Raw genomic sequence first — 27,360 nt, forward strand, 5'->3', positions numbered from 1 at the left:
CTTAAAAGCATGAAGGTCGAAGAATGACACTACCCAACTTCAAGACTTACTATCAAGCTACAGTAATCAAGACAGTGTGATGTAAGAACAAACAGATCAGGGGAACAGAGCAGAGCGCCCAGTAACAGACGCACACAAATACAGTCAACTGTTCTTTGACAAAGCAGCAAAGGTAATTCAGTGAAGAATAGATAGCCTTTTCAACAAATAGTGCTGGAACAGCTGGATATTTATATGCAAAAAAATGAATCCAGACATAAATCTTTCACAAAATTTAACTCAAATTAATCACAGACCTAAATATGAAATGAAGAACTCAAAAACTTATAGAAGATAATATAACAGAAAACCTAGATGACCTTGGGTTTGGTGATGAAGTTTTAGATGCAATACCAAAATCACATATGAAAGATATAATTAATAAGCTGGACATTTTAAAATTAAAAACTTAATGTTCTCCCAAAGACAATGTTAATGGAATTAAAAGAAAAACCACCGAGTGGAAGAAAATATTTACAAAACACATCTTTGATATATCCAGAATTTACAAAGAACTCTTAAAACATATCAATGAGAAAAGAAACAACCCAATTTAAAAGTGGTCATAAAATACCTCACCAAAAACATACAGATGAAAAATAAGCATATGGAAAGATGCTTAGTATCACACACTGTTAGAGAATTACAAATTAAAATAGCAATGAGATACCACTGCTTCTCTACTAGAATGGCTAAAATTAAAAAAAAAAATGATAATACCAAATACTGGTGAGGACACAAAGCAACAGAAATTCTTGTTCACTGTTGGTGAGAAAGCAAGATGGTATAGCCACTTTGAAAAACAAATTGGCAGCTTCCTATAAAGCTGAACAGTTTTACCGTATGATCCAGCAACTGTCATTCCTAAGTTGAGCACCTTATGTTCCTAGGTTGAAGACTTACATCTACAAAATAACCTGCACCAAATTCTTATAGTAGCTTTATTCATAATTGCCAAAAATGAGAGTCAACCAAGATGTCCTTCAATAGGTGAATGGATAAACAGTGGTACATTCATACAATGGAATATTATTCAGCAATTAAAAGAAATGAGTTGTCAAATTATGAAATGATATGGAGGAACCTTAAGTGCATATTGCTAAGTAGAAAAAGCCGATCTGAAAAAGTGATATAGTGCATGATTCGAACTATATGACATTCTGGAAAAGACACAACTATGGAGACAATAAAAAGACCAGTGGTTGCCAGGGGTTGGGGGGTGGGATGATGAATAGGTAAAGCACAGTGGATTTTTACAGTGGTGAAACTATTTTGTAAGGTGCTGAGATGGTAGATAATGTGACATAATTCGTTTGTACAAAATTGCACAATACACAGAGTGAACCTTAGTGTCAACAGATTTTAGTTAATAATAATGCATCAATATTGGTATGTCATTTTTAAAAACTGTACCACACCCAAAGCAAGATGTTAACAATAGGGGAAATTGTGTTTGTGTGTTGGAGGGTAATACAGGAATTCTCTGTACCATCTGTTTACTTTTCCTGTTAAAAAATGTATCCATTTTAGCCAGTTTACTAGTGAAACAGAGTATAGTTTTAATATGTATCTACTTAAACATTTTTAAAAGTGTTCATTAGATCTATTTCCTTTTTCTGAACTTCCTCCATGCTTTTAGGGAGACACTTCCAAGATGAAGTTCAGAATAAATTGAGTCATTAGCGGCTGAGATTGTATTGTTAGTTAGGCTTGCCACTTTGATGCACAAATCACTGATATTCAACTTCTCTGTTGTAATGTTGTTTTAAGATATACAGTTTGAGATAGAATAATAGGTCTAATGTATTGATTTCCTATACCTCATTTACTCCTGTACTGATATGAGTATCACTACAGGCTTCTTGAAGAATTGTAGTAACTAAAAAAAAGTCTTCTTCAAACATTTATATAGAATTTCTGGAGTTAAAATGAAAACTAGGAAAAAAAATTTTCCTTTACTGAAGAAAGATATGAGTTCGTATTAAGAAGGCTTAAAAATTTGCAGTTACCAAATTTTTATTAAGTTATCATCTATATACAACCTTATGAAGGTTTCACATGAGCAACATTGTGGTTACTGGATTCCCCCCTATTATCAAGTCCCCACCTCATTCCCCATTACAGACACTGTCCATCAATGTAGTAAGAAGCTACATACTCACTACTTGTCTTCACTGGACTATACTGCCTTCCCCGTGCACCCCCCCTACATTATGTGTGCTCATCACCCTTTAATTCCCTTCTCTCTCTCTTCCTGCCTGCCCTCCCCACCCCCTTTCCCTTTGGTAACCGCTAGCCCCTTCTTGGGTTATGTGAGTCTGTTGCTGTTTTTTCCTTCAGTTTTTACTTTGTTGTTATACTCCACAAATGAGGGAAATCATTTGGTACTTGTCTTTCTCTGCCTGGTTTGTTTCACTGAGCATAACTCCCTCTAGCTCCATCCATGTTGTTGCAAATGGTAGGATTTGTTTCTTTCTTATGGCTGAATAATATTCCATTTTGTATATGTACAACATCTATTCATCTACTGATGGACACTTAGGTTGCTTCCATATCTTGGCTATTGTAAATAGTGCCACAATAAACATAGGGGTGCATATGTCTGTTTGAATCTGGGATCTTGTTTTCTTTGGGTTAATTCCTAGGAGTGGAATTTCTGGGTCAAATGGTATTTCTATTTTTAGTTTTTTGAGGAACTTCCATATTGCTTTCCACAATGGATGAACTATTTTACATTCCCACCAGCAGTGTAGGAGGGTTCTCCTTTCTCCACATCCTTGCCAACATTTGTTGTTGATTGTTGTCTTTTGGATGTTGGCCATTCTAACTGGTGTGAGGTGATATCTCATTGTGGTTTTAATTTGCATTTCCCTGATGATTAGCGATGTGGAGCATCTTTTTATGTGCCTGTTGGTTGTCTGAATTTCTTCTTTGGAGAGGTGTCTGTCCATATCCTCTGCCCATTTTTTAATCGGGTTATTTGCTTTTTGGGTGTTGCGGCATGTGAGCTCTTCATATATTTTGGATGTTAGCCCCTTATCGGATATGTTGGTTACGAATATATTCTCCCATACTGTAGGATGCCTTTTTGTTCTACTGATGATACTCTATGCTATAAAGAAACTTTCTTAGTTTGATGTAGTCCCATTTGTTCATTTTTACTTTTGTTTCCCTTGCTTGAGGAGATATGTTCAGGAAAAAGTTGCTCATGTTTATATTCAAGAGATTTTGCCTATTTCTAAGAGTTTTATCATTTCATGACTTACATTCAGGTCTTTTATCCATTTCAAGTTTACTTTTGTGTATAGAGTTAGACAGTAATCCAGTTTCATTTTCTTACATGAAGTCCAGTTTTGGTGTTATCAATTTTATAACCAACACAAACTCAAAACAAATTAGCTCTAGTGGTCATCATTAATGTTCATCAAATACTTTTAGTTAACACAAAAGCAAACAGTATACTTCTACTGTGTCCAGATACTGAGTGAGGGTTGTTATGACTGCATGATCTAGACTATCCAGATTGATATAGCAGTTTATAAAGGCAAAAAAGAAAAGTCTGCCCCTGAGCTTTTCCCACAAAACAGAAATCAAATATAATTCCAAAGGGGGAAAAAAATTCAAACCCAGCATATTGTAAGTGATGTGGAAAAAACTTGTGATGCATTTAAAATACTTTTTTCATATTTTACAATATTCTTAAAGTTCCTTTTCCTCTTATTTTTCTATTGTCTAGATGGCTTTAGTGATTTGTTCTGTTAACCAAGTTATTAGGTCCCTACCACACCCCAGGCTTCAACCAACTTTTCTTTCTTTAGTTTTTTAAATAGATTGTATGGTCATACAGTCCACATATCAAAAATTATAAAAGGATTAATAGGGAGAAGATCCCTAGCCCTGTTCCTGTTTGCCTAGGTCCTATTCCCCTCAACAAATAACCCACTGTATGACTGTTTAAAATTTCAGGGAATTTTGGGTCCACATACAAACCAATAGATACATGAATTTTTCTCTTCCCTTTTTTTTATGGACTATACACAAATGTTTCCTTATTCTTCTTTATTGCTGCATAATAGTCTATTATATAGATGGGTGTACCCATGAATTATTTACCAGTACCCTGTTGATAGGCATTACTGTTGTTTGACAACTTTCACTAACAAATAAGCTACAATGAGTAACTTTGTACATATATCATTTCCTAAGTGTGGGTTCTTATAAATGCTGCTGCTGAGTTAAGGGGCACATGCATTTGTAGTATGGTTAGATTTTGCCTAATTCTATTTGCATCAGTTACACTACCATCAGGGACATGTGTTCTATTTTCCCATAAGTTCACAAATTCAGTGTGCAATCAAATCCTATGTGTTTTCTGTCAACCTGAGAAAAAAAACAGCTATAGTTTTCATTTAAATTACTTAATTATGAGTGAAATTATACATGTTTATAAGTTTAGACCTATTCATATTTAATTTCTGTGACTGTTTCTGTGTATGCACTTTGCTGTTTTTCTATTGTTAATAATCACTGATAGCAACTTACTAGTCACATAGTTCTGCTGTAGAAACTACCCGTAATAGCAATAAAGTCAAATACAAAGGAAAATCACAATAACTCAAGAATAAAGAAATAGTGGTATATAGAAGGAAAAATAATTTTTTTGGGAGGGTAACCAAGCAAATATAATAAAGATGTAAAGTAGAAGAGAATTCTAGAAGATGTGACTGTACACATGAAAAATTGCGTGAGTTAGGGTTAAACAATAAACAATAAAATAATGGGGGAAATAAAAAGAATGCATTGTAGCACAGTATGATAGTTACCTAATCTATAAACAGGGACAATACCTAACTTGTATGTTTGGTGTAAACACAGATTAAAAGCCCAATGTACAGCTCAGTAAATGCTAGTTTTTCCACTGGCAACAACTAATTCTTCAGGGACAAAGAACCATTATGGAACAAACATCAACTGAAAATTTGTTGTGGTGGGGAAAACTAAGGTAAAAAAAAGATATACTCAACTCAAATATACTACCTTAACTTTATAAGGCTTTTTTGTATGTGTTCTATGATTTAAAGAAAAAAAAAAAAAAGCTAAATGTCAGTAACAAAACAATAAAAAACATTTTCACTGTTGTCTGTAAGAATCATCACATGCCTACCAAAGCAAAGAAACACCAGAAATCAACAGCTTTACCATGGTCTTTCCTGATCCTCGGGGTCCAATAATGAGAAGAGAATTACTTTCTCCACAGATAGCAGTTCTTTTTAGCAGCTCAATTAAGTGTCTGAAATGAAATAAATACACCAAAATTTAAAAAGGAAGGCTGTAATAATTCACTAGCTAATATTTTTTTAAAGCTAACTTGAATATGCACAGAAAACAAGCATTCCTTTTTACTCTCCCTCGGGCACACGACTTAAGGTCTAATTAGTCCTACACGGAAGAGATGGCTGGCCAATACTAATTCTCTGGAAACCTCAAAAGGACACCAAGTAAGTTTGAAGTATCTTGGTCTTTATGATAGTATGAGACAAGGGACAACAGTGGCAACTGTTAGGACCTTTTACTCCATACCTGGTTGCCAGATGGAAGAAGCTCAGAATTCTCTCTATAATAACACATAGCAGAGACAACAGAAGATTGAAAGTTAAATGGCTTTCTCATTATGGAAATATTTGTATCTGCTCTTGCTTCAGGATGTTCATGATAGACACAAAGCAACAATTTCTGTATAATTGCTATAAAACCTAAAAGGCATCTTTAAGTAAGTTCCTAAGAGACAAGTGGATAGCTAAACTTACTTATATTGTACCTGTACTCCAAATAGGTTACTGTGTGAACTCTGATGACAAAATCTTTCACGTAAAATTCTTTGTACCTGATAAAAAATAGAAGTGAATGAATGTAAGTGAAAATATTACACATGCAATAAAAAAATGAATGCAAACATACATTTATAACAGTAAGAATTAGGTATTTCTGAATCAACTCAAACCTCCCTGAAAAAATAATTTGTCTTCAAGAGTTCTGTCACCACTTTCATGAGCGACAAAATTAACAGTTCTCAAGTCCCAGAGAATGGATGAGAATTTAGTTGTGAAGGTTTCAGTAGGAGAATTACCTGAGATACATCAGTAATTTGAGGGCTATTTTAATACATGTGAATGAATAAATACCTCATTTTTTTAGGTATTGTCAGCCAAGTAACAAAGACAGGAAAGAATCTAATAATGTAATCTAATTTAATAATGTTCATGGCACCATACTCCAATCTCCGGAGATCAACACATCTAAAACTGGCTTTAGCTCAAACCCTGTCAATATGCACCTGTCATGAAAGTCAGGATTCTGAGGGAGTAAGTTTAAAAATCTATAGTTATTGAGGACCTATAAGATGCAGAGAGTAATACTATTTTAAAAGAATATAACCCATGCCCCCAAAAAACTGCAAATCTTTGGAAAGAAATGACACATTCAAGAAACAACCTGCAAAATAGTATTAACTCAGCATATAAAGAAATGCTCAATTATATGGAAGAAATCACATTCATCTAAACTATAAAAAAAGGAATCACCAGAATGAATTAAAAAAAAAATTATTGTAAACAGCTAAATTTTGAGTTAGCCTGAGAATGTGGGCTAAAAAATTATGTCTACCACATTCTTTAGAAAGATGGACCATTAAAGCCATTCCTTTTCTGCATCTGCTGTTGATACATGGATAAAAATCTTAAGATGTTATTTCAGATTTGGCTCCATTAGCAGAAACAGGAGGACTCCAAGATTATTTGCTTCTCCCAGACTGACAGCATGGGACTGATCCTTCATGTACTGAAGAAATAATGTACCAAAACATGTACCATAGGCTATTCACTGGGGATAGAATAATCCATACTTACCATTATGGAGGAAAAAAGAATAAAAGGACTGGTGTCAGAAGAGCCAATTATGTGAATTTTAAAGTCAGTCTTTCCTAAATCTTAACTTCTTTAATCTATGAAATGGACGCAATAACAATTTCTCACAGGCCTCTTTTGAAGATTAAGTAAGGCAGTTATCTTTAACACAATATAGGTATTACATAAGTAATAGATGGTATCTGTAAAACATTTAAATGAGTTTATGTGGAGATTCAACTAATCATAATGTCTTTTCCACTATTTAGGTAAGATCATTGGAATCAAAAGACAAATCTTAGTCATTTTCTTTAAAACTTTATTAAGGTCTAACAGAATCAACAACTATGTATAAAATAAAAGATAGTGTTAATCAAGTGAAGCTTAGTGAAAACATATATTCAAAAAAATCAAAGTGATCTGAGATGGAGGTTAAATAGATACAGGTATAGAAGTTAATTAAACTGTACATGGAAGACTTAAGTAGTTTACAAAGATAAGTAAGTTACATTTCAGCTAAAATTTTTTTTGATTTAAACATTTTTCTTTACAAAAGAAGGACCTTAGATGCCAGTAAAATTTAGTTTTGATTACAAACAAAAACAAAAACAAAAAAACAAAAACAGGAATTCTGGTCAAGCCAGATAAATAGAAATGCCACGGTAGAATGCCCATTCCCTACTGGAAGCACTAAGAGAGAGACATACATAGTTACATGCTCCAGCACTTGGACTATAGTATGCACTCAAGACAATATTAAATATTCATGAAAAAAACACTCAATATAATAGGAATCTAAGAGAAGTTCCTCAACTTAATTAATTAAAAGGCATCAATGAACACCTACAGCTAAAATCATATTCTATAGTGAAAGACTGAATGCATTTCCCTACTATTAAAAACAAAACAAGAATGTCTGTTCTTGCCACTCTTAATTTTACTGAAGGTTCTAATGGGAGCAATTAGACAAAAAAAAAAAAAAAAAATGAAAGGCATCCAGATTGGAAAGGAAGAGGTAAAACTATCTCTTTTTGGAGATTATATATCTTACACACAGAAAATTCTAAGGAATATACTACAAAACTATCAGAATTAATAGTTCAGCAAGTTTGCAGGGTACAAAACATTAAAAAAATCAACTGCATTTAGATACACCAGCAATGTAAAACTAAAAAATGAAATTTAGAAAACAATACCATTTATAACATTATTAAAAGAAGTAAAACTTAGGAATGAACTTGAAACTCTGAAAATAATATTAAAATAAACTGAAATAAAAACACATTTAGGAAGACATGAGTAAAGTTAGTTCTAATTATCCAAAAACAGACAAAGGGTAAAATTAAGAAGTAGTCTAAGACATTCCCCCTTTGAGAATGGACAGAGTGACTCTTCAAAGTGCTAAAGTGAGAATTCAAGTCAAGAAAATGACTATTTCTCTGATCAATGTTGCATCTCTGATCTTGAGATGAATGAAAAAAAATATATACTAACCTGTGAAAGGTACTCTGTATGTATCAAGTTGTTACTCTTTGATTTACGACTGCTCATTTCAACAACTTGAAATCCTTAAAAAAGTAATATTAATAATTTTAGTTGAATATAATAAAGACTACTGGCTTAAAGAGACCATTTAAAGAATTGACTATTATGCAATCAAAATAAACACAAGTTTTAAAACCTGAAAAATGTTCAAATCTCTTGATGTTTATTAAACCACAGTGGGATGGTTAAATAACACATTAGATGGAATATTTTATAGCAACTGAGGAAATTATAAAGAACTTAAAATAACATGCAAAATACTTTTAAGTACCAAAACAGAATTCATAAAAGATACACAAAAATATTAATAGTGGTTACCTCTGGATATAACTATATGTGGGCTTTTTTTGTCTTTTATTATACTCTAGTCTACAAATTTTCTAAAATGAACATTTCTGCAGACAAAAACAAAATACTTAATAAAAAAGTTATAGCAGGGGATCCTGGGACTCCTACTTATACGGTGCTTTCTATACTATGATTTTACTTACTATTCCATCATAGCAGAACAAGACATAAAGAGTAAGAAGAGCCTGAATGTCTATGCACGTCCGTACCAAATGCAACCCTAGGTGACTATTATTATTTAGATGTAGAATTTTTGGTAGAACCTGCTATTACTCATGCATACTATTCCAAGGATCAATGAAATGGGTTTTCACAAGGAATGACTTAGCCTCATCATCCTTCTTTAGCTTGTATACTTCATATATTATCATTTTTTAGTAGATCTTTCTCTCAAATTGTTTTATTCAAATGAATAAACCTAATTTTTCAATTTCAGAATTTCGTGTAACAAAATTGGTCTATTCTATTGCCTAAAAAATTTCAATCCAATCCATTTCTATCACTACCTGTCTATTCTACTTTAAATCACCACTATTTCTTGATAGGAAATACATGGGAACTTCTTTTATTTTCTCTAAATCTTAACCCCATTTATGATACTACTTTCACATAAAAAAACCTTCAATTCAGGGAGGAGCCAAGATGGCAGCATGAGTAGAGCAGTGGAAATCTCCCAAAACCATATATATTTTTGAAAATACAACAAATACAACTATTCCTAAAAGAGAGACCAGAAGACACAGTACAACAGCCAGACGACATCTATATCTGCGAGAACCCAGCACCTCACGAAGGGGGTAAGATACAAGCCATGGCCAGGCGGGACCCAAGCACGCCCCTCACCCCAGCTCCTCGGTGGGAGGAAAGGAGTCAGAGCAAGGAGGGAGAGGGAGCCCATGACTGCTAAATACCCAGCCCTAGCTCTCTGCACTGGGAGCGCAGACACACAGTGCTTGGTGTGCTGGATACTACGGAACTGGGAAAGTAAAATCTGCGAGTGGGTACCCGCAGCTGGGGCCCCTGGGACAGAAGGAAAGCAAATGCTTTTAGAAAGTCTTAAAGGGAGAGGGGCCTCACAGCTGCATGGAAGTGTCCCAATGAAATCAGCCTAGCTGCTGGGAATCCCGGGGAACTCCAGGCACCCTAACGCCCTGGGCGGCAGCACAGCTCTGAGGCCCCTCATGGCAATAAACAGACTCCTGCCCATTCCCCCTCTGGTGCAGTCCGGCCATAGCGGAGCAGTAGCCTGAGGCCAGCCATGCCCACACCAGCTGTGCAGAGCTTCCTTCACACCAGCATGGGCAAGAATCAGAGACCCGTCTGTGCGCAGCTGCCCAGCAAAAGACGCAAGGGGTCACCATTCTCACAGAAGAGGAAGGCCACAAACTAGCAAGAAGGAACATTCTCCCAGCTGACACATGTGCCAACTCCCCAAAACTACCTCTATCGCCATGAAAAGGCATAAGAATTTGATTCAGACCAGACTAACAGGACCAGACTAACAGAGACAACCCCTGAGAAGGAGCTTGGTGAGATAGACCTAACCAATCTTCCTGAAAAAGAATTCAAAATAAAGGTCATAACCATGCTGATGGAGCTGCAGAGAAAAAGCAAGAGCTAATGGACAAAGTAGGGAGGGAGACTATAGAAATAAAACATCATCTCTCGAAGAACTTAAAAGCAGAATGGACAAGATGCAACAGACTGTTAATGGAATAGAAAGCAGAGAACAGGAACACAGAGAAGCTGACGCAGAGAGAGATAAAAGGATCTCCAGAAATGAAACAATATTAAGACAACTGTGTGACCGACCCAAAAGGAACAATATCAGCATGATAGGGTTACCAGAAGAAGAAGAAGAGAGAAAAAGGGATAGAAAGTGTATTTGAAGAAATAATTGCTGAAAATTTCCCCAAACTGGGGGGAGGAAATAGTTGCTCAGACCACGGAAGCACACAGAACTCCCAACAGAAGGGATGCAAGGAGGACAACACCAAGACACATAATAATTAAAATGGCAAAGATCAAGGACAAGGACAGAGTTTTAAAGGCAGCTAGAGAGAGGAAAAAGGTCACCTACAAAGGAAAACCCATCAGCTATCTATCATCAGACTTCTCAACAGAAACCTTACAGGCCAGAAGAGAATGGCATGATATATTTAATGCAATGAAACAGAAGGGCTTTGAATGAAGAATACTGTATCCAGCATGATTATCATTTAAAATATGAAGGAGGGATTAAACAATTCCCAGACAAGCAAAAGTTGAGGGAATTTGCCTCCCACAAACCACCTCTACAGGGTATTTTAGAGGGACTGCTCTAAATGGGAGCACTCCTAAGGCTAAATAAAGAATCATCAGACAGTGTTTATAATAACTCAATAAGTGAGTTAAGTTAGACAGTAAAGAAGCGAACCTTGAACCTTCGGTAACCATGAATCTAAAGCCTGCAATGGCAATTAAGTACACATCTTTCAATAATCACCCAAATGTAAATGGAATGAATGCACCAATCAAAAGACACAGAGTAATAGAATGGATAAAAAAGCAAGACCCATCTATATGCTGCTTACAAGAGACTCACCTCAAACCCAAAGACATGCACAGACTAAAAGTCAAGGGATGGAAAAAGATATTTCATGCAAGTAATAGGGGGAAAAAAGCAGGTGTTGCAGTACAAGTATCAGACAAAACAGACTTCAAAAAAAAGAAAGTAACAAGAGATAAAGAAAGACATTACATAATGATAAAGGGGTCAGTCCAACACGAGGATATAACCATTATAAGTACATATGTACCCAATAACAGAATTAAAGGAGGAAACAGAATGTAATGCATTCATTTTAGGACACTTCAACACACCACTCACTCCAAAGGATAGATCCACAAAACTGAAAGTAAGTAAGGACACAGAGGCACTGAACAACACACTAGAACAGATGGACCTAATAGACATCTACAGAACTCTACATCCAAAAGCCACAGGATACACATTTTTTTCAAGTGCACATGGAACATTTACCAAAATAGACCACATACTAGGCCACAAAAAGAGCCTCAGTAAATTCAAAATACTGAAATTCTACCAACCAACTTTTCAGACTACAAAGGTATAGAACTAGAAATAAATTGTACAAAGAAAGCAAAAAGGTTCACAAACACATGGAGGCTTAACAACATGCTCCTAAATAATCAATGAATCAATGACCAAATTAAAATAGAGATTAAGCAATATATGGAAACAAATGCCAACAACAACACAAAGCCCCAACTTCTGTGGGATGCAGCGAGCAGTCTTATGAGGAAAGTATATAGCAATCCAGGCATATTTAAAGAAGGAAGAACAATCCCAAATAAATAGTCTGAAGTCAAAATTATCAAAATTGGAAAAAGAAGAACAAATGAGGCCTAAAGTCAGCAGAAGGAGGAGCATAATACAGATCAGAGAAGAAATAAATAAAATTGAGAAGAATAAAACAATAGAAAAAAAATCAATGAAACCAAGAGCTGGTTCTTTGAGAAAATAAACAAAACAGATAAGACTCTAGCCTGGTTTATTAAGAGAAAAAGAGAATCAACACACATCAACAGAATCAGAAATGAGAAAGGAAAAACCACAACAGACCCAACAGAAATACAAAGAATTATTAGAGAATACTATGAAAACCTATATGCTAACAAGCTGGAAAATCTAGAAGAAATGGACAACTTCCTAGAAAAATGCAATCTTCCAAGACTGACCAAGGAAGAAACAGTAAATCTAAAGAGACCAATCACCAGCAACGAAACTGAAGCGGTAATCAAAAAACTACCCAAGAGCAAAAACTCTGGGCCAGATGTATTTACGGCGGCATTTTATCAGACATACAGAGAAGACATAATACCCATTCTCCTTAAAGTTTTCCAAAAAATAGAAGAGGAGGGAATACTCCCAAACTCATTCTATGAAGCCAACATCACCCTAATACCAAAACCAGGCAAAGACCCCACCAAAAAAGAAAACTACAGACCAATATCCCTGATGAACGTAGATGCAAAAATACTCAACAAAATATTAGCAAACTGAATTCAAAAATACATCAAGAGGATCATACACCATGACCAAGTGGGATTCATCCCAGGGATGCAAGGATGGTACAAAATTCGAAAATCCATCAACATCATCCACCACATCAACAAAAAGAAAGACAAAAACCACATGATCATCTCCATAGATGCTGAAAAAGCATTCGACAAAATTCAACATCCATTCATGATAAAAACTCTCAACAAAATGGGTGTAGAGGGCAAGTACCTCAACATAATAAAGGCCATACATGATAAACACACAGCCAACATCATACTGAACAGCGAGAGGCAGAAAGCTTTTCCTGAGATCAGGAACAAGACATGGATGTCGACTCTCCCCACTGTTATTCAATGTAGTACTGGAGGTCCTAGCCACGTCCATCAGACAAAACAAAGAAACACAAGGAATCCAGATTGGTAAAGAAGAAGTCAAGCTGTCACTATTTGCAGATGACATGATATTGTACATAAAAAACCCTAAAGATTCCACTCCAAAACTACTAGAACTTATATCGGAATTCAGCAAAGTTGCAGGATACAAAGTTAATACACAGAAATATGTGGCTTTCCTATACACTAACAATGAACTACTAGAAGAAATCAGGAAAACAATTCCAATCAGAATGGCATCAAAAAGAATAAAATACCTAGGAATAAACCTAACCAAGGAAGTGAAAGACCTATACCCTGAAAACTACAGGACACTCTTAAGAGATAAAGAGGACACTAACAAATGGAAACTCATCCCATGCACTTGGCTAGGAAGAATTAATATTGTCAAAATAGCCATCCTGCCTAGAACAATCCACAGATTCAATGCAATGCCTATCAAATTACCAATAGCATTCTTCAACAAACTGGAACAAATAGTTTAAAAATTCACATGGAACCAGCAAAGACCCCAAATAGCCAAAGCAATCCTGAGAAGGAAGAATAAAGTGGGCAGGATCTCGCTCTCCAACTTCAAGCTCTACTACAAAGCCACAGTAATCAAAACAATTTGGTACTGGCACAAGAACAGAGTCACAGACCAGTGGAACAGAATAGAGACTCCGGACATTAAACTAAACATACATGGTCTATTAATATACGATAAAGGAGCCATGGACATACAATGGGGAAATGACAGCCTCTTCAACAGTTCGTGTTGGCAAAACTGGACAGCTACATGTAATTGATTGAAACTGGAATATTGTCTAACACCATACACAAAAGTAAATTAGAAATGGATCAAAGACCTGAATGTAAGCCATGAAACCATAAAACTCTTGGAGAAAAACATAGGCAAAAATCTCTTGGACATAAACATGAGCGACTTCTTCATGAACATATATCCCCGGGCAAGGGAAACAAAAGCAAAAATGAACAAGTGGGACTACATGAAGCTGAAAAGCTTCCATACAGCAAAGAACACCATCAATAGAACAAAAAGGCATCCTACAGTATGGGAGAATATATATATATTCATAAATGACATATCTGATAAAGGGTTGACATCCAAAATATATAAAGAGCTCACACACCTCAACAAACAAAAAGCAAATAAGCCAATTAAAAAATGGGCAGAAGAGCTGAACAGTTCTCCAAAGAAGAAATTCATATGGCCAACAGACACATGAAAAGATGCTCCAGATCGCTAGTCATCAGAGAAATGCAAATTAAAACCACGAGACATCACGTCACACCAGTAAGGATCACCACCATCCAAAAGACAAACAACAACAAATTTTGGCAAGTTTGTGGAGAAAGGGGAACCCTCCTACACTGCTGGCGGGAATGTAAATTAGTTCAACCATTGTGGAAAGCAATATGGAGGTTCCTCAAAAAGCTCAAAATACAAATACCATTTGACCCAGGAATTCCACTTCTAGGAATTTACCCTAAGAATACAGCAGCCCAGTTTGAAAAAGACAGATGCACCCCTATGTTTATCGCAGCACTATTTACAATAGCCAAGACATGGAAGCAACCTAAGTGTCCATCAGTAGATGAATGGATAAAGAAGATTGTGGTACATATACACAATGGAATATTACACAGCCATAAGAAAAAAACAGATCCTTCCATTTGCAACAACATGGATGGAGCTAGAGGGTGTTATTCTCAGTGAAATAAGCCAGGTGGAGAAAGACAAGTACCAAATGATTTCACTCATATGTGGAGTATAAGAACAAAGCAAAAACTGAAGGAACAAAACAGCAGCAGAATCACAGAACCCAAGAAAGGACTAACAGTTACCAAAAGGAAAGGGACTGGGGAGGATGAGTGGGAAGGGAGGGATAAGGGTGGGGAAAAAGAAAAGGGGCATTACGATTAGCATATATAATGTGTGGGGAGGGCACAGGGAGGGCTGTGCAACACAGAGAAGACAAGTATCTTACTACGCTGATGGACCGTGACTATAATGGGGTTCGTAGGGGGGACCTAATGAAAGGGGGTGCATAGTAAATATACTGTTCTTCATGTAATTGTAGATTAATGATACCAAAATAAAAAATTATAAGTAAATAGATAGATAAATAAATAAAAGAAATCAGGAAAATGGAGATTGCTACAAGATTTAAGAGCAATTAATTTAACCATGGAAACCATGAGAAGCCTGTAACTGGGGCTACCTTCTCCTGCAGCTGTTCCTGAGGATGAACATATTGTAGTAATAGATTTACAGGACTGCTTTTTTTACCATCCCTTTGTTTCCAGAGGATGGTAAAAGATTTGCTTTTAGTATTCCTTCCTCTAATTTTCAGGGACCCTATCAGAGGTATCAATGGAAAGTTCTACACCAAGGAATGAAAAATAGTCCTACACTATGCCAAAAGTTTGTGGATGCAGCCTTAATAAAATTTAGATTTCAATATAATAATATTTATTGCATACATTATATGGATGCTATATTAATTAGCCACAAAGATTTTTGGAAATTATCCCAAGCCCTGCAAGATTTAATTTTTTGCTTATCAGAGTATGGGTTAATAGTGGCCCCACAAAAAATTCAAACTAACCCACCCTTTAATTATTTAGGAAGAATGATTAAACAAACCCATGTTTCTCCTCAAAAATTACAATTGCGATTAGATAAATTAAATACTTTAAAAGATTTTCAAAAGCCTTTAGGAGATATTAATTGGATAAGACCTTATTTAAAATTAACAACTGGAGATCTTGCTCCTTTATTTGCCATTTTAGGAGGGGATTCACATCCTAATTCATCCAGAATGCAAAAAAAAAAAAAACACACAAAACCTTCGATTCCACCTCCAACCCCCAAAATCCAAAACTGCCAATTCCCTAACATCATTTAAAAGGAAGGTTATGAATGACTAGTTTCCCAGTATAACTCACTAGCTGTCTCTTAATATTCTGCCTGGAACAATCAATAATTTTCTGTATCCTGCTTTACTCCACCCTCAGGTCTTAGCTGAGATATTACAGTTGACCCTTGAACAATGTGGGGGTTAGGGAAAATGACCCCCTGTAAAGTTGAAAATCCACACATAATTTTTGATTCCCCAAGAACTTAACTAGTAACAACCTATTGTGTTCAGGAAGCCTTACTGAAAATATAAACAGATTAACAACATTTTTTGTATATGTGTTACATACAGTATTCTTATAGTAAAGTAAGCTAGAGAAAATGTTTTTTCAAAACATTTCCAAAAAATTTTTCAGTGTATTTATTGACAAAGATCCATGTGTAAGTGGACCTGTACAGTTCAACCTGTGTTGTTGAAGGGTCACATGTATTTCCTCTGGAATACTTTCTGTGATACCTCTAGACATTTCTACTCTGGGAAAAGTCTGAGGTATGTGTCCTTCAATGCTATCTTCCTCTTTCACAGAAGTTACTTAGTACAGAGTGATTAACTGTGTTTACTTATCTATTTGTTCCACAGAACCACAGGCTCCTTGAAAGAAGGGCCCAGAAATCATGCTATCATTGTATCCAAATCAACTAGTACACTCCTGGCATACAGTTGGTTTTCAATTAAGTATTTGATAAATAATAATTGTTAGGCAGTGGAGGATGTCCACAGGTAAATTAACTGCCAAAAATGAGCCAGGTTAAATTAAATCAATTGCTTACCCAAATTTTATATTTTGAATAATTACATGCCATAACCCTCAAAAAGCACTGCCAAATATAAAATAATAATTTACAGAAATACAGTGATTTGTTTTATAATACAAATAAAATCTCATGATAGTGCCACAATGGAATTTTAAAATGGTTAAATATAGTTAATTTGCTTAAGAAACTAATTTTTTTTAACAGAGAAGACACAAGATTAACAAAAGATAAAGCACATGAAAACTGCTTTTCACATTTAAATTTTAAATCAAGTTGCAAACCTTATAAAGCTGCAAGTCTAGTGATTCAAGACAAAGTAAAGCCAATTATCTTTTAAAAAGAATATCAATTATTTCTATCTTTTCATAATCCTGGACTGACAGACTGCTAGTTAACACATTTTAATAAAAGGCTAGTAATATATATTCTATATATTCTATATATACCACACACACACACACACCAATACACATAATATAGTAATATGTTCTCCCTTCTGGAATTAGATTAGCATATTTCACATTTTATTTATATTACCTTCAATTAAGACTTTAGGATTAAAAGGAGTATTTCAAATGAAGAGTAAAATTACTAGTCAAATCTACACTTTTATTTTCTTGATATATACAAGTACTCCAACTGTCCTCCATTTCCTGACTTCTAATTTCACTGTAATTTGGAATACTCTTCCTATTCATTTTAAAGTTGTGATGAAATAAAAGAAGTACTTTAGGACATTATTCAAATAAAAAATGCAAGTAAATCGGAAAAAGACCACCAGCACATAAAAATTTAAGATAAATGAGAATTCAGAAAAAGCCAAGGAGAAGCAGGACTAGGAAAACTGACAACAGTAGTATCAAGCATCCCGAAGGGCTCTGTCAACAGCTGAGCATAGATTTGACTTACGGTTCTGCGGCATAACCTTTGCAAATTAACCTTTCAGAGTCCCAGTTTTCTCCTCTATAAAATCTGAGATAAAAGTAGTATCTAATTCACAGGGTTACTGCGGGGATTAAATTAAATGGTTTACCTGCTAAACCATGCCGTCATATGCCAAGCACAGAGTACCCTTTATAAATTATATTACATTGCAGAGAACCAAGAGGGGAGCAATTAGAGATACAAACCTGGAGCACAGAATCAGACTCCTGTTGTGAATAATTTGACAGTCTTTCTTTGACAGTGCAATAAAGTATCAAGTGTAACTTCAAGTAAGGTACTCCAGCACTGCGAGGGCAGACTTCAACTGTATACATTCACTAAGTTTTCCTCAATATAAAAGAATGCCGTTTTAAATACTGGTAATAAGAAATTACAGGTATATCAATCTACAGAGTTACATGGACCCTGTATCACTATGCTAGGAAGTCATTCAACACCTGGAAGTGAGTATGATTTCTGGGCTGCATCCCTAGAGTTTCTGATTTAATAAACCCAGAGTAGAGCTTGAGATTTTGAATTCCTGGTAAGTTCCCAGATGGTGCCCAGAGTCACTTTGTGTGAGCTACTGAAAAAACTGACTTGATTATTATGCATTCTACATCAAAGCTGATAAAACTGATAAGAGATCACAGAAGATAATCAGACCATGAGTATAGACAGCATCTCTTCAAACCAAGCTAAGCCTAAGGTAAAGAGTATCTGAAGATCATGAGGGGAAAACAGTAATCCTGGAATAAGAAAGGCATCAGAAGGACAGCGGACTTTGATCACAGTAAACAAACAAGCTTTGTCATCCTAGAAAGCTTCCAGTTAGACAGAAAGATAGATCACAAACTTAAGATGTAAGAGGGAAACAAAAGGTCAGAAGAGCTTCTCCTTCCTCCTGTTACAAACAAGAAACAAAAATTTTTGTCTTATCAACATATAATTCAGATAGCTTCTGAGGATATTCCGAAGAAGTATGCAGTTCTGTGATATACTTGGGAGATGTAGATTCTTTTGGTTGCCTGGATATTCATGAACACTTTTTATTAAAAAGAGTGAAAATACAGAAATAAACACTTGTCTGGATATATTTATATATCATCGTCTGGTTGAAAAACTCAAAAACCTTTCTTTTCTGCAAAGAATTTTTACATTGTTTTGATATATATGTTTTAACAGTACAGAAGACAATGTTTTTATAATAGTTCTTGATTTATCAATAGTTTTTGGTACAAATTAAAATGCCTAGCCAAAAAAATAAATTAAAAGTAAAAATCAGTACCTAAAAAATATACTTAATAAACATTATCAACCTAATACCAGTTTAAGACTGTTATCAAACAACAGGAAAGGCCCCTAATAAAAAAAGGTCAAAAAAAGCTGTGCTTGATTCAGGATATGAGGACAGACATCTGCTCTGATGAAGCCAGCTAAATAATGGAGCTAACTGAAGATTACAGTCTCACAGTTTCAATCACAAGATGAGTGAGGAAGAACCGGTTAAACACCAATGCTGTGGCACTGCTGGACAGGCTGTGTCAGGTACTATGATGCCGAGTAAGTGGTCAATGACAAAAGAATAAATGGTGTTCAGGAAGACATGAGCAAAATAGATGAATGTCCATTAAAAAAAATCCCAGGGCAACACTTTAGCAATCTATAGGATCAGAAACCTCCTTCCTTTTTTGTTTCTTAAAAGCCCCTCCTCTTTTTTCTTTTAAGCACACAAGTTATTATTCTTATATACAGTTAGAATTAGAAAAAAACAGGATTGTCACAGAGGCCATCTACATAGAGTTCTTGGTAAATGCCATTGACATTCTTTTTATTAAACATGAGCAGCTTAGGTGTGCCTTAGTTTGCCCACTTCCTCTGGACATTTATTTCTTGAGTAGTGTCATATATGAGATCCTTACAGCTATGGTGAAAACAGAATGGAGAAATTTACTGCTAAAATAAACAGAAGGTAGATACTTTTTGCCAAAGGCTAGGTGCTTCAAACAATGCTCAAAAAGAGATGAAGACGCTGAAAACCAGTGACACCACCACAGATAACTGTTAAAAGCAGTACAGCAGAAAAACAACAACAACAAAAACACAAAAAACCCTTTTCTTCCCCTTGAAGTTTCAATGCATTGGTCTTAGTTAATACTTATTTAGCCAAGGAAATTACTTGCCTTAACTTACTGTGTATGTTGATATGAGATTTAAAGTTGACTATATTCTATGTATATTACTACTGTACAAAATGGTTCAGAATACAAATTTGGCAATGACTAGTTATTAAAAAAAAAGAAAAAAGAACTTTAAATTTCGGGACATTAAAAACTCTTAACCAGATAACTAAAAATAAATGGCATTTTATCCATGTATAAATATGCACACACAAAACTATTCAACTCAGTACACTCATTCAGCAGCCAAACAAAGCACAACATTCACTGAATATTCACTTATATATATATATATATACAAACAATATATATGATTTGTTTTTCATTAGTGGTCTGTCTCCTAGGTATTCTTACTAAAACGGAAAGTTTCGTGGCTATGCAACCCAAATATTTTATTTTCACCTAGGAGTTGTCAATAGAGAAAAAGCCAAAGCTACAGAGAAAACTAACAGATCTTTAAAATTCCTCTGAATTCTCATTATTCTTCTTATCTCTTTAATTAAACTGTAAAATTCTTAGGAACCATGTAGTAGAGTTAAATAGGGCAGTTAAGTTATAGTTTGAAATTCATTTATAATGTGATTCAACTAGTTATAATTCATTATATTTCAGTGCATATAACATGGTATGTCCAATAAATCATTATTCTTCATAAAATCATAGTATAAACTCATAAATTACTACTTTTTATTTTAAAATGCAAAGCAAAGAAGTGAGGGAGAAAAAATTCTGAGATTGATATTGATCTGGGTGATGGTTACAGGAGTATATACACGTCAAAATTCATTGAGCTGTTCACTTAGATTTGTGTATTTTATTCAATGTAACTCAAAAAAAAATAAAAATAAAATTTTTTAAAAAGGCAAAGGGAAGTTGGCTGGCATTAGTGAAACTTGGGACACAAAGGTAACAAACTACAATTAGAAACATACAGAAAGAATCAATTGAGTATTTGCTTTTACTCTGTGTCAGTTTCCCAAATACCATCATAACCTGGGAAAGTTCTTTAAAAATATTATTTCTGGGTCCCAGTCATAAGCCTGGGAATCTACACAATATTCCAATTGACTCGGCTGTATCAACAGGTCTAGGAACCACTGTTTTATAGTATTGTCTCAAATAAGTGAGCTCGAATAAGTGGCAGTTGTAGCTGTCAATTTCTACTGTCTTAGGTCAATCTACTCAGTTCTGTCACATATATAAAGGTGGATACATAAGGTGGAGAATTGTTATGACTACAACAATTACAAACAACTTCTATATTATAAATCAGGAACATACTATGTAAAATTTATTCCTTCATTACAAAGGACAAAAATGACACGAATTATAAAAATGTCACCTGAAGCTGCCTGATTAGAATAGTCTATCTACATTTTCCATGACATCAAGATCCTTACAACTTACACCTTTACAACTGAAGGGATGTTAAAAGGTGAAAACATGGAAATACATTCATTGACCACTACTTACCATAACTATATTTGGAATTTTAGACTTCTAAAAACATGTTAACCAAAGCAGGATTACTAAATGAGTAAGTTCAAGATTCAATCATGTGTATATCTACTCTTTCCACTTATCAACTGAAGTGGCTTATTTATCATGATAATTACCCATTCCTATGCTTTCCAAAAAAGACATGTTGATATATTTCTGAGAATTATGAACCATGTCCTTCACTGGTTCTGAGATTACACGAGCAGATATATAGTTCTCATGGTGCTTTTCTCAGTTCCAAACCCTCACTCAAAGCTTCTACCTCTACTTCACTATCTCTATATAGTATATTTTTGGATTAATTGTTTGGCCAACAATACAAATGATTACTAGGAAAGAAATAATTAACACTAATGACTTATTTCCACATATAGCTCAATATCCAGACAGATGTCAAGTGTTTTCCCACCCTAGGAATGGCAAACAAACATCTACTGCATACGCACAGCCTACTTAATCTCCTTATTTCAGGCTGTTTCTAATCTTTCTTTTTGACTAATACAATACTAAACCATTAAGGGAAAACCAATATGTATAGATGCCTGGGAAAGTCCCTCAAGTGAGATTATTTTTTGAGGTCTGGTCAACTGACCAAAGACATATTGACTTGCTGAGTAACAACAGCATACATCTATCTACACTGACAAGATTAAACCTAATTTTGAATACTACTCTTAAAGAAGAAATACCAAATTTTAAAAAGCACCAATCACAAGACTTACATGGCAATACCATAAACTACATCTGGGAATAAATAAATTATAGAATACAACAAGCGCTTCTAAGTCAAAAAGATTATTGCTTTGTCAAAATAATGCTATTGTTTTAAGTTACTTACAAGTCCTTTCATGTCACATATTGTAGGCACTCAACTTGTCAGCTGTGTAAACTACATATACATTTTATGATGACATTGTCATGCAATGATAACATTTCATGATTAACTTCTCTTGGCCAAAGATATTAATAATATGGCAAAACAACATATATTTGGTATATTTTACAATTTCCATGTGAATGTATGTTTCTGTACGTATATGTGTTTGGGTGACGTGTGTGTGTGTGTGTGAGTTTATGGCTTCAGCTTCAGACACTTCTTAAAGAAACATTTTTACTACATTGAAACACCCATGTTACTGGAAATGACATTTCAAATGAAGAAGAAAATAAGTACATTCTGATAAAGGGTTAAATATTTATTCTGTAAATATGCCTCCTTGTATTATAGTTAATAAGAAAACCAAGTAACTCTAAGATGATGGCAAAGAGTCTCAATCAATTCAATATTACAAGTAATTAGCAAGTATTTACTTATTAAAAGGTCATGTGATAAGTACTATGGAAATGATGAAATATAAAAGTTGGCCTCTATCCTTAAGAAGCTTAGAATCTGGAATAAGATATATGAATGTAAAAGCAGAAAAGGTAGTAAAATTATACAACAAAGGATAAACTCATGGATTTAGTAAAGAAAAGGACCTTGAAGAATGTACAGTCCATTTTTTATAAAAATGGAAACTGAGCAAAAAAATTTTTAAAAGACCCACCCAATATCACACACCTTACTTACAAGCAGAAGCTTTTAGAACTAGTGACACCCAATGAAGTGTTTGGTTAGACTCAAGTGGCATGGGGAAAAAACCTGTGAACAAAAAAAAAAAAAAAAAAAAAAGCCATCAATATCATCTCTGAGCTTTTCTTTGGTGGAACAAAAACAGCATATGGATGCATTCTGAAAGAAAATTGTTAGCATCCCAGATGTTCAAGGCTGGCTATCCACTTCTTTTTTCAGATGTGTATATGTACAATTATTTTTTTATAGACATCTACATTTCTTAAGTCATATACTTGTTTTTTTCTCAGTAGAAAGTATTACATGTTTATCCCAGAAACTTTGGAAGGCCAATAAGAGGTCATGTAGGTAAGTATCATGGAGCAAAACAGAATCAAGAGACTCGCTGTACTTGCAGTATCTAATTTTAAAAAAAAGTTAAAAAGAAACTCTCTAGGTGGATTATGGTAAAATGGTGGAGTAGAAAGCACCAAGAAATTTGTCTCCACACCTAGAAAGCAACAGTACTGGCAGAATCTGTCTAATCTAACTATTTAGAAACTCTAGAGTATACTAAAGGGGGAAGACTTGGAAAGCAATTTAATGTTGATCAATTCTGGCTCTCAGCACAGTAGCAGTTATCCATTCCCCACCACTCACCCCAATGGAAGGCAGCTATGCACTTGTTCCTGCAGCAGCCTGCACATAGCTTGAGGTGAAAGGATGACTAAAAAGGACCGGGTCACCCAAATGTCTACGCTTTACTCATGGCTTCCCATTTCAAAGGAACAGGGAGAGAATGGTGGTCCTTGTTGGTCCATCTCCCTTTATTGCTGCAAGTCCCTCTTCCTTCATTTTATTTTTCTTTTTTGAGAGCTATTAAAGACTAGGACATTCAAAAGAAACTGCATATAAGGGGGAAATCAGAATGTCACCATATATGTCCAGAGAAAGGTACAGCCTCAAAAAAAACCTAAGACCTAAGTTTACATGTCAGACTATCTTCAGCACAGAAACAGGCTACAGTGCAATAAAAAAATAGAAACAGTAAACAAAAACAAAAAAGCCAGCAAATCCTACAGAATGAGAAAACTGATTTCCAGAGTAACTGTATCATTAGATCCAAATGTCCAGTTTTCAAACAAAAAAATATCAGACATACAAAGGAAAACAAGGCCCATTCAAAAGAAAAATATAAATGAACAGTTGTTCTTTAAAAAGACCTAATGGCAGATCTACTAAACAAAGACTTTAAGAACAATTGCCTTAAAGATGCTCACAACTAATGGAAGATGTGCAGAAAGACAAAGAAATTATCTATGAACAAAATGCAAACACCAATAAAGAAAAAGGAAACGAAAAAATTCTGGAACTGAGAAGTACACAAATGAAAAAAATTTTACCAGAGGGATTAGAAGGCAGATTTGAGCAGGCAAAAGAAAGCAATCAGTCAATACGAAGACAGGACAATGGAAATGATCAAGTCTGAGGAAACGAAAGAACAAGAATTGAAAAAAAGTCAACAGAGCCTAAGTGACTTGTGGAACACCACCAAACAGACCAACACATGCATTGTTGGCATCCCAGAAGGAGAACAGAGAAATGAGGAGAGATTATTTGATGAAATAGCTGAAAACATTCCAATTTGATGAAAGACATGAATATAAATAACCATGTTAGCTAAATGAACTACAACTAAGATGAACTGAGAGACCTACGAGAGGAACATTATAATCAAACTTTTGAAAGATGTAAGATAGAACCAACTCTTCACATGCAAGCAATCCTCCGTAAGATTATCATCTGACTCATCAAAACCTTTAGAGGCAAGAAAGAAGTGAGCCAATATATACAAAGTGCCAAAAGAAAAGAAACATGAATCATATATCCAGCAAAGCTGTCCTTCAAGAACAAGGGAGAAATTAATACATTCCCAGATAATTAAAAGTCAAAGGAGTTTACCACTAAACCTTAAGGGAGTCTGGCAAGGTGAAATGAAAAGAAAAGAGACAGTAAATCAAAGCCATATGAAGGGATAAAGATTTCAATGAGGTACATCCATGAGGAATTTTAAAAGCTAGTATTATTGTAACCATAGTTTGTAATTCCCCATTTGTTTTCTGCATAATTTTGAATAATGCATTTTGAATAATGATTAATTTATGGTTTTGGGCACACAAGTTTTAAAAGTGAATTTTTATGACATCAAAACTGAAAGGGGTAGAAATGGAGTAGTAACGAGCAAAGATTTTGTATGTTATTGATGTAACATAGTATAAATTAAAACTAGTGTTATAACTTTATGATGCTAAATGCAATCCCTATTGTAACCACCAAGAAAATATCTATAAATATAAACAAAAGCATACCAAAAAAGGAATTTAGATATTTCCCTACCAAAAAAATTTCAACTAAACACAAAAGTAAAAATTCAGAAAATGAGTGAGAAAAATGCTATAAGACTTTTGAAAAATAAATATCGAAATGACAGAAATAATACCTTTCCTTATCAGTAATTATGTTAAATGTTAATGGATTAAGCTCTACATCAAAATACAGATAGGCAGAATGGATAAAAAAGCATAATACTATTATATGTTGTTTACAAGAAATTCACTTTAGATACACAGACATATAGTTTGAAAGTGAAAGAATGGAAAAAGATATTCCATGCAAATAACAACCAAAAGAGTGGAGGCGGCTATCATAGTAGACTTTAGATAAAATAAACTTTAAATCAAAAAAGAATACAAGAGACAAAGAAGTACATTCTATATTAAAATGTTCAATACAGCAAAAATAACAATTTATAAACATTTACACACCTAATAACAGACCATGAAAGTATATGAAGAAAAAATTGACAGTGCTAAAGGGAGAAATACAGTTTTATAATTAATAGTTGTAGAACCACTTTCATTAATGGATAGAAAAACAACAGAAGAGAAACAGAGGACTTGAATAACACAATAAACCAACCAGATGTAACAGATGTATTCAGAACATTCTACCTAACAGAATGCACTCTCAAGCGCACTTGGGTCACTTCCAGGATATACTATATATTAGCACACATATTAAATCTTAATATATTTGAAAAGATCATTATCATGCAATGTATCTAATCCAACAACGAGATGAAGTTAGAAATAAGGAAAAATAGACATTTCACAAACATGGAAATTTATCAGCAAAGTCTTAATCAATAGATCAAGGAAGAAATCACATGGCAAACTAGAAAATACTTAGAGATGATGAAAACAAAAATACAATATACCAAAACTTATGGCACACAGCTAAAATAATACTAAGGGAGAAATTCAGAGCTATCAACTCTGACATTTAAAAACAACAAAAATCTCAAATCAACAACCTAATTTTACAACTTCAGGAACTAGAAAAAAGAACAAACCAAACCTAAAACAGATGGAAGGAAATAGTAAAGACTAGAGCAGAGATAAACAGACTATAGAAAAACACAATCAATGAAACCAAAAGCTAATACTTGGAAAGATTAAAAAAATCGACAAACTTTTAGACAGATGGACTAAAAAAAAAGGAGATTCAAATTAAATCAGAAGTGGAAGTGGGGTATTACTACCAACAATACAAAAAATAAAAAAGAATTATAAGAGAACACGATGAACTCTATGTCAACAAATTGGATCATATAGATAAAATGGACAAATTCCTAGAAACATAACATTAAATTAAATCAAAAGTCAGGCCCAGTGTGAGGCCTCCTACCCTGGGCAGATCACTGACAACATGGTCTGTGCTGGCTTCCTTGAGGGAGGCAAGGATTCCTGCCAGGGTGACTCTGGCGGCCCTGTGGTCTGCAATGGACAGCTCCAAGGAATTGTCTCCTGGGGGTATGGCTGTGCCCTGAAGAATAAGCCTGGGGTTTACACCAAGGTGTGCAACTTTGTGGACTGGATGGATTACTGAGAGGATAGCTGACAATAGCTAAGCCCCAGCCTTATGACATTCCTATGCTAATAAAGTGGGTTTGCCACAAATGCCAAAAAAAAAAAAAAAAAAAATTAAATCAAAAGGATATAGAAAATCTGAATAGACCCAAAACTAATGAAGACTGAACCAAAAATTTAAGAAAATCTCTGACAAAGAAAAACCCTAGATTTGATGACTTCACTGGTAAATTCTACCGAACATTTACATAACTAATATCAGTTCTTCCCAAATTCCTCCAAAATTAGAACAGGAGGGAACACT

General features: G+C 34.6%; 1 protein-coding gene across 9 annotated transcripts in view; it reads right to left on the reverse strand.

The window, feature by feature from the left end:
- Nucleotides 1-27,360, reverse strand: part of ORC4 (origin recognition complex subunit 4) — a 100,712-nt gene that overhangs the window by 28,046 nt on the left and 45,306 nt on the right. For 4 of the 9 annotated variants that reach the window (XM_017651802.3, XM_037020734.2, XM_037020737.2 and 1 more), the window contains exons 2-4: nucleotides 8,436-8,509; nucleotides 5,847-5,923; nucleotides 5,239-5,329 (exon numbers count right to left, since the gene is read on the reverse strand). In XM_017651802.3, coding sequence (XP_017507291.3) covers nucleotides 5,239-5,329; nucleotides 5,847-5,923; nucleotides 8,436-8,492 — 225 coding nt within the window. In that variant the 5' untranslated portion in view covers nucleotides 8,493-8,509. Of the gene's footprint in view, nucleotides 1-5,238; nucleotides 5,330-5,846; nucleotides 5,924-6,944; nucleotides 7,145-8,435; nucleotides 8,510-23,136; nucleotides 23,218-27,360 lie in introns of all 9 variants that reach the window. The other 5 variants (XM_037020735.2, XM_037020736.2, XM_073241411.1 and 2 more) reach the window with 5 other exon arrangements.

The sequence above is a fragment of the Manis javanica genome, chromosome 7 (genome assembly GCF_040802235.1).
Source record: "Manis javanica isolate MJ-LG chromosome 7, MJ_LKY, whole genome shotgun sequence".
Lineage (NCBI taxonomy): Eukaryota > Metazoa > Chordata > Mammalia > Pholidota > Manidae > Manis > Manis javanica.